The following is an 8,617-nucleotide window of genomic DNA, read 5'->3' on the forward strand; positions in this document are numbered from 1 at the left end:
ATTTTTTTTTTTTAAGACAAGGTCTCACTCGGCCTCCCAAAATGCTGAGATTACAGCCTTGAGCCACTGCGCGAGGACTGATCTTTAGAACATGCTTTTATTTTAGTCAATTTAAAACTGAGATTTTAATTGAAAATTGGCAGTTTAAATTCAATAGAAGACACACCACCACCAAATCCCACTGCCTTGCAGATGTTGGCTGAGTGTCCCTTCCCACTCAACAAAGCCTCACTGCCGCGCCCACCTCACTCCCAGCACTGCCTGCTGACATGAGCCACTCCCTGGGCACGGGGTTCCCAAAACATGAGAGTATCCCTGCCAAGCTGTTTCCTCCCAAATTATTTTCTGCCCTCCCTGTCAAGCCCTCCCCCACCTCCAACTCCTATCCCCAGCCAGAGACCAGCAGGTGAAACTCTCCTGTGCTAACCCTTGTCCGGGATATAAGAAGAGGTGTTGGCCAGGTGCAGTGGCTCACGCCTGTAATCCCAGCACTTTGGGAGGTCTCCTGAGGTCAGGAGTTCAAGACCCGCTTGGCTAACATGGCAAAACCCCATCTCTACTAAAAAAAAATATACAAAATTTAGCTGGGTGTGGTGGTGTGTGCCTGTAATCCCAGCTACTCAGGAGGCTGAGGCAGGAGAATCACTTGAACCCAGGAGGCGGAGGTTGCAGTGAGCCGAGATCACGCCATTGCACACCAGCCTGGGGGACAAGATTGAAACTCCGTCTCACCAAAAAAAAAAAAAAAAAAAAAAAAAGAGGTGTCTAAGGCTGTGAGTTGGTTTTCTTTTTTTTTATTTTTTTTATTTTTTATTTTTTGAGACGGAGTCTCGCTCAGTCGCCCAGGCTGGAGTGCGGTGGCTAGATCTCAGCTCACTGCAAGCTCCGCCTCCCAGGTTCACGCCATTCTCCTGCCTCAGCCCCCTGCGTAGCTGGGACTACAGGCACCCACCACCACGCCCGTCTAATTTTTTGTATTTTTTTTAGTAGAGACGGGGTTTCACCGTGTTAGCCAGGATGGTCTCGATCTCCTAACCTCGTAATCCGTCGCCTCAGCCTCCCAAAGTGCTGGGATTACAGGCGTGAGCCACCGCACCCGGCCTGTGAGTTGGTTTTCTGAGTCACAAAATCATACCAGAGTTTTCAGAGTCCGGTATACACTGCAGAGCACATACCAAGAACACTCCACCAGCACCCTCCAATCAAGGGACAGGCTTCCCTTATCCTTCTGGAAATATTCTTGGATTCTCCCTCAGAACCCCCAGGCAGCTCTCCAAGGCTCTATATACCCCATACTATTTGTTTATGTACTTGTTTACTCCTTTTGCAACTCAAGCCAGTCCTGCTGCCTTTTCATGCCCAAGCAGCATCTGTCCCTCCCCAAGCACTGGGTGGGGCTCCTAGACCAGCTAAAGGCGCGGAGCATCTGTGGGTGTTGCAGCACACCAGCCCAGCCTCGCCTAGCTCTCTGAAAGAAAGCCTGCAACAGAAGGGAGAGAAGCGGCCCCAAGTGCAGCTGAAAGCACTCCTTGGGAGTCAGCCAAGACCCTCCATCCAAGCAGGGCTGGATCCTTGCACTTGGCCATGATAAGGAGATGCTTCCAGGTGGCAGCAAGACTTGGCCACCACAGAGGCCTTCTTGAGGCCCCCCGTATCCTGCCCAGACTCAACCCTGCCTCAGCATTTGGATCCTCCACAGACTCCATGGTGAGTTCCCAGCTCAGCCAGATGGGCAGTGTTTTCCCATGAGCCTAGGGCTTAAGGAGCACCCCAAATCTCCTCTTCCCAGCCCATGGCCAGGGCAGGTGGGCAGTGTTCGGAGGAGCTATTTGATTTGGCAAAGACAAAGTGCTCTGGGATACCAAGTCGCCCCCATTCAAAACTAAAACTACCAGGAGACCTGCATTTGGCTCTGAATCTTGTGTGGCCACCAACAAATGACTTTCCTCCTCTGGGACTCAGACTACTGCAGCAAAGCTGGGGTATCCCCAGACAGAGGACCCCCATCTGTGGCATTGGCAAGCAGCTCACATGCTGTCTACAGTTGTGACTGGTGTATGAGCAGGTGACGCTACAGAGGACTTCCTTACGTCACACAGATGGGCACATAGTCTGTGCCCCAGCCATGGCACCACAGCTCTGTGGGGGCCCAAATGTGTTTCAAAGGAGCCACCCTGCCCAGGCAGGCCCACAGCAGTGGGCAGAGCTGGAGTAGCCCCTGAGGTGGGGGTTGCTAGAATGGTCCTCAACAACTGTGGCCCTGCCCTGCAGAGGAGACAGCGTCTAGTGCGACCACCAGCTCTCACAGTCACATGCTTGGCAACCTTGGCCGTATTCCCTCAGTTTCCCCATCTGTACAGTGAGGCTAATATGAGCAGTTGTCAACTTTAAAGAACTGCTCACATGTTTTAAGCAGAACAAGAGTAAGGCACCACATCGAGCAGCATGCCCATCATCTCTGGCCCCACTCCCTGCCCGCCCTTCCCTTGCTCTTTAGCATCCTTATGCCCCATCACCCATAGGGGTCCGCAGCCCCCCTGCAAGGAATATGGGCCCTTTCCCTTGGATCGATACTCTGGCAGAAGGGATTGAGAAGCCCCAGCACCCAGGAACAGCTGTTTAGAGGTCCCGAGCCCAGGCAGCAGCCCCCCTCCAGGATGCTGTCTAGTCATTCTGATTTTTCCTGCCCAGTTCTCAAGATTCTTGCCAGAGAAGACAGACTTGAAGGATTATGCTCTTCCCAATGCCAGCTGGTGTTCGGACATGCTGAGCCTGTACCAAGAATTTCTGGAGAAGACTAAGTCTAGCGGCTGGATCAAGCTGCCCTCCTTCAAGTCCAACAGAGACCACATCCAGGGACTCAAGCTCCCATCTGGACTGGCAGTTTCCTCAGGTAAGGACAGGACCATGAGTACACACACCCCAGCCGCCCTTCCCTGTGTTCTAAGACTGAGAAGCAACTTCACAGACCGCCTTCCAGTTCTCAGCGAGTTCTTCCTGCTGTCCAACTCCACCCCTGATGCTGCAGCCCCAGGCAATAGGCGGCGGGTGTCCTCTCAAGTCTCCAGCTCCCCTCCTCCCATCTGAAGCAGCACACCCTGGTGGGCCCACCTTTGCTCCCAGCCAAGCATGTCCCCACTGGAGGACAGCCAGCCCAGCTCCTGCCCCGACTTCTCACTGACTGCCCCTCCCTAACTATCAAGCCTCATCCCAAGCCTTCCGCCCCAACCCCATGAAAGCCCTTGGACCCCACACCGCTTCCACTGAGGCCCTGCACATCATCCCTGCTGTGCGGGGTCTGGAGCAGCACTCCTGAAACACCTAATGATCCTAATGGATCCTAATGATAGAGCTTCCACCTTCTTGTGTGTGTGTGTGCACTCGCGTGTGCACGCATGTGTATCTCCCTGTCTCTCTCACTCATATATGTTGTCTTCCTGCCTAGTGATGAAGGAGTGGTACAGGGGACAGACTACCCTTGGGTTTATGGCACAAACAAAGCAGGAATACCAACATAATTTTTTTTCAAAGAATTTGGTACTTCCAAAAAAGGATGTAGTAGTGGTAGCTGTCTTGGGGAAAAAAAATCAGAACTTTGATGGACTTTTCTGCTCTTATTTTACTGTTTAGTATTATTCTTTTGAATTATATGTGAGTTACATGAGTAATTACATTTTCAATTTTCAATGCTTATGGTCTCTTAAAGTCTTGCCCTGGCCCTGATCCTATCTCCATTCTCAGCCAGGGCACTTCCTGCATGTTTCTGCCCTAGACAGAAAGGCTCTGTGAGGACAGCAACTGTGCCTCTGCTCCCAGAGGGAAGGCTCCCTGGGGGTGGACCTGGTGTCCTCTGGTTTTCTCTCCTTAATCTTGTACCAGAGGCAAGACTCAACCAAATGGTGCTGCATCCTGACCATACCCTCCCTTCTCCGGCTGCAACACTGCCTATCTCTCCCCAGACAAAGGTGACTGTCGCATCTTCACCAGGTGCATCCAAGTGGAAGGACAAGGCTTTGAGTATGTCATCTTTTTCCAGCCATCCCAGAAGAAGTCGGTCTGTCTTTTCCAACCAGGCCCCTACCTGGAGGGGCCCCCAGGGTAAGGTCACTGGTAGGACCTTGGCTGCCTCCTGGGCTTGGCTCAGCAGGGCAGGTTCAGCACCCACCAGGCTGGCCCTGGAGTCTCTATCTTTCTCTAAGGGGTGAGGATGGGAGTGTGGGGCACTAGGCTTCAGCCTCACAATACCAGGCCTGGAAGGACACACAGGGTTATCTGGCCTAATCCCCAGTATGCAGATATGGGCTTCTCATCAAAGTCTCAAAATTTTCTGGACAAAAGACCTGAGAGGCCACTTTGAGAAGAATGTGGTACACTTGGAAGAGGGCAAGATCTGGAATCTAGACTCTGACTTGGTGTCCTGCCTGGCTGCTGCTGGCTGTGGGACTCTGAGCAAGCAATTTGACCCCTGGTCTTTAGTCTTCTTACCTGAAACCTGGGGCAATAATATCTACCTGCCAGGGTGACCAGAGATATGATATTATGGGCCTATGTGTGCGTGCTCATGAACCGTAAAGCACAGTACAGCTATCAGACACTTCTACCCAAAACCCATGTTCTATCCATGGGGAAATGGAGGTGCACACAGCTAAAGTAACTTGCCTGAGGCAGCACCAGCAATCAAAGTCAGATCCAGGACTCTAATCTGGGAGGTGAGATTCCAAGTCCACTGTTCTCTCCACTCTACTCTGCTGCCTCCAGACTTGGAACAGACCTCAGGAGGAATGCACACTGGGCATAAATGTGTCCACAAGGGAAATCAGGCTGACCGTGGGTCACCAAGTTCATGGTTGTCGCCCTTCTCTTCCATCCCGATGCCTGCTCCAGACAGTCACTGAAGGCTGGAGGTGGTGCTGGAGCTCCTGCAAGGGAGAGACAAGAGAGGGCAGGAGTGGCTTTAGGGTCCTGAAGCCTGAGAGGGGCTTAACTGGGGTTAAATAGAATCCAGAGTGCTAAATAGATGTCAGGGCCTCCAGAGGCTGTGGATGCCAACTGCAGCCCTCAGTCACCTTAGCCATCCCAAAGGAGTCCTCCACAGGGACACTGCTCCACACACTAGGCTGTGCAGATACTAGTGAATTGCTCAGAGCCCTGCCCAGGCCATGGACTCCCTCCTTTCTGAAGCATGGCTGACTTTTATTTAGGGGCTGATGGAAGTGAGGCCAAAGAGGCAGAGGAGGACCATCCAACACTAAGGCCAGTCAGTGGATTGAGGGGTTGGGGGTCTAGAGAAGAGATTAGTATCCACCAGGCCCCTAGACCATGGGGAGTGGGAAGGAGGAGTTACTCGTTGGCCAAGAGCTACTCTGTAGATCCACATACTGGCCAATGGGTCCCCAGGCTGGCCAGTGAGGACAAGGAGGAGAGAGTTGGTCTCAAGTTCTTTGACACCAACTCTTTTCACTCTCTTTCAAGCAATTTGGGAGGCAGAGAGGGAAGTGCCTAAGAAGTGTGTAAATTATGTTTGCAAACATTTGTTTATTTAATCTGCTGAGATCAGAATTGTGAAATTCATGGTGGAAAAACTAAGGCTCAGAAAGGTTTAGCAATTTGCTCAAGATCAAACAGGTAGTGAGCTGTGGGACAAGGAGTCCAACTGGGTGGATAGAGACTAAAGAAGCAGGGAGGGAAGGGTCTGGAAAAGCCACTGGTCACAGCAGCAGGAGGGTAACCCATGGCAGTACAGTGTGGACAGCTGATCTGGCTCTGTGGAGAATGGGCTGTGCTTTTGAAAATCAGGAACTCAAATCTGTCTGGTGTTATTTGAATTCTAAAATGGGTGCCTATTTTCCCCAAATTAGCCAACCATGAAGTAGCTGACATAAAGCTTGCATAAGCAAGAATGAACATTTTATGCTTTTTTTTTTTTTTAATTTTGAGACAGTCTTGATCTGTTGCCCAGGCTGGAATGCAGTGGCGCAATCTCAGCTCACTGCAACCTCCACCCACCGGGTTCAAGCGATTCTCATGTCTCAGCCTCTCGAGTAGCTGAGTTACAGGCGCTTGCCACCACACCCATCTAATTTTTATATTTTTTAGTAGAGACGGAGTTTCACCATACTGGCCAAGCTGGTCTCGAACTCCTGACATCAAGTGATCTGCCCACCTCAGCCTCCCAAAGTGCTGGGATTACAGGCGTGAGCCACTGCAACTGGCCATTCTATGCATTCTAAATAAAGCAAATGTCTGCGGCATTTGAGCATTTCAGCTCAATTTCAGCATTGAGCCTACTGAAGCAGGCGCTCTGCTTTCTGTGGCAACACTGCTCAGAAGTGTGTCATGCCAGCCCTTGATAGGTCGTAAGTTATGTTTCACATTTACTTATCTTGAGATGTGGGCCCCGCACTGGCTGTAGTGACTGGTAAGGTGAGAAACAGCCCAGGGTTGTGCCTCAAAGACTGAGTCAAAAAGTTCAGGGACTTTTTCATTTCCTGTATATGCCCATCCTTCCAAATTATGGCAATTATTGCCAGCAATTAGGTAATGAACCAGAAAAATGTTTTCTATTAACTTTATCAGAAAAAAACAATTTTCCCTGATGAAATAAAATGTTGTATCATTGGCTGCAAACGCATGCTGAAGCAAAACAGAAGAGCTCAGTTGATTTTGACGGGTTTGATCAGATGGGATGCAGCTGTTTCCTTCTTTCCTATTTGGCTGCCCTGAGGCTGAACGTCTGTGTTTGGAAGGGTCTAGGGAAAGGGAGAGGTAGAATCACCACAGGAGGGAGGGAAGGCCCATTGAGGGGGTCTGCCCAGCAGCCCCAGCCCAGGCCTTGCTCCTCACCTTACCCCACCCCCAGGTTTGCTCACGGCGGGTCCCTGGCAGCCATGATGGACGAGATCTTTTCTAAAACTGCCTTCCTGGCTGGAGAGGGGCTGTTCACACTAAGTCTCAACATCAGGTTCAAAAAGTAAGTATGGGCCCCTGGGGCATTGGCCAAAGTCACAGACCTTTTCATCCCTGGAAGTGGCCATCCTCGGCAGCTGGGGTGTAGGAGCCCTGCCTGCCACTCTCCTTCCCCAGCCCACTCCCAAGAAATTCCTCTAGTCCCTGGCCAGGACACAGCCTCTGCTGTCCAACTTTGGGAGCTGACAAAAAGGCCCTGAGCCCAGGGCCACTTCTGAGTCCTCGAGGCAGGGAGGGATGAAGAGAGGGAAGAGGACACAGACAGTGAAGGGATGGGGAACCGGGTTCACATGAGAGATGGGCTAAGCTGCCTCATCTCCCAGCTTGATCCCCGTGGGCTCTCTGGTTGTAATGGATGTAGAAGTGGACAAGATTGAGAACCAGAAGCTTTACATGTCCTGCATCGCCCACAGCAGAGACCAGCAGACAGTTTATGCCAAGTCCTCAGGTAAAGGAGCCCCCAGCCCAGCCCCAGGCCCCGTCCTGCCACCACCCACCCCCAGAACAAACAGGAGGAAGAAAAGATGCCAATGATTCATCCCAAGCTGCGGTCCAGCTTCTTTAGGGGTGGGATAGGGCACCTACTAGGGACACAGATGAAGCAAGGGAGAGCAGAACTAGGATTTTTTTTTCTATATATGAGTTATCCAACCTGTAACGAAAGGACAGGACCCAGGTAATGGGTAATTTGCAGCCAAATGTTCAGAGTATCCATCAAGCTCCTGCCATCTCAGTGCAGCTCTTGCAGCTCAGCTCACCCTTCTCTTGCAGGTGTTTTCCTTCAGCTGCAGTTGGAAGAAGAGTCTCCCCAGTAACAGTCACTGTGCCTGCAGGAGAGCCACTGCCTCCCCTGCCTGCCTCCTGCCTCCTGCCTCCTGCCTCCCCTGCCTGCCTGGGACCCATCAAAGAGCAGGGAGGGGTCCTCAAGCAGCAATTGGTGAGGCGAGGGAAAGGACCCTTTTTTCTGAGTAAATAAAGTCTCACAGTCCCATTCTCGGCCCAGGGCCTTTCTGTGGTTGGAAATCAAAATCCTTCCAGGGCATCTCACATACCCACCTTCCCATTCAGCACCGACTGAAAAGATTTACTGAGTACCCGCCAGGTGTCAGGCACTGTGTGAGGCACCAGGCACCCAGAAGTGAAAGACAGGGCCCCAGTCTCAAGATGCACAATGCGGGAGCCAGGTGCCAAGTCAGAGTGCCCTATCACGCTCCTCCCACACCCACCCTGGCTTCTATCATGAGTGCAGTGTCATCTCAGCGGGAGGAAGGGCTAATTTTACTCTACAAAAGCAATCAGAAAACATCTTCTAGAAGAAGCTCTTCCTGAACTGTCTCAAAAGTTAAGTGGTGTTCATTAGGCAGGCAGGGGAGAGGAGGATATCCCAAGCAGAAGGGAAGTAAGACAAAGGTGCAGAGGTGTGAAAGTGTACAGGGACTTTGGAGAAGAGCAAGGTGTTGAGGAGGGCAGGCATTTAGGGAAAGAGAAGGTGGGCAGGAGCAAACCACAGGAAGGCTGCATAATCCCTGCTGGAGAGCTGGAACTTTGTCTTGCAGGCAACAGGGAGCCTCCAAAGGGCTTGGGCTGGGGAGTGACAGAGCTTTGTTATTTAGAAAGATGACTCAGTGGCAGTAAGGCATCAGCAAGACTG

General features: G+C 51.6%; 1 protein-coding gene across 2 annotated transcripts; it reads left to right on the forward strand.

Annotated features, from left to right (window-relative positions):
• Positions 1-1,493: 1,493 nt before the first annotated feature.
• THEM5 (thioesterase superfamily member 5) lies at positions 1,494-8,617 on the forward strand. 2 transcript variants are annotated; one of them, XM_004026665.4, is made up of 6 exons: positions 1,501-1,707; positions 2,692-2,893; positions 3,960-4,098; positions 6,860-6,970; positions 7,290-7,414; positions 7,738-8,616. In XM_004026665.4, the coding sequence occupies exons 1-6, from the start codon at positions 1,585-1,587 to the stop codon at positions 7,779-7,781; spliced, it is 744 nt and encodes a 247-aa protein (XP_004026714.2). In that variant the 5' UTR covers positions 1,501-1,584; the 3' UTR covers positions 7,782-8,616. The 2 variants fall into 2 exon arrangements, with proteins under 2 accessions (XP_055215233.2, XP_004026714.2); XM_055359258.2 differs by lacking the exon at positions 7,290-7,414 and having other exon boundaries at positions 1,494-1,707; positions 7,738-8,617.

This window comes from Gorilla gorilla, chromosome 1 (genome assembly GCF_029281585.2).
Source record: "Gorilla gorilla gorilla isolate KB3781 chromosome 1, NHGRI_mGorGor1-v2.1_pri, whole genome shotgun sequence".
Classification (NCBI taxonomy): Eukaryota; Metazoa; Chordata; class Mammalia; order Primates; family Hominidae; genus Gorilla; species Gorilla gorilla.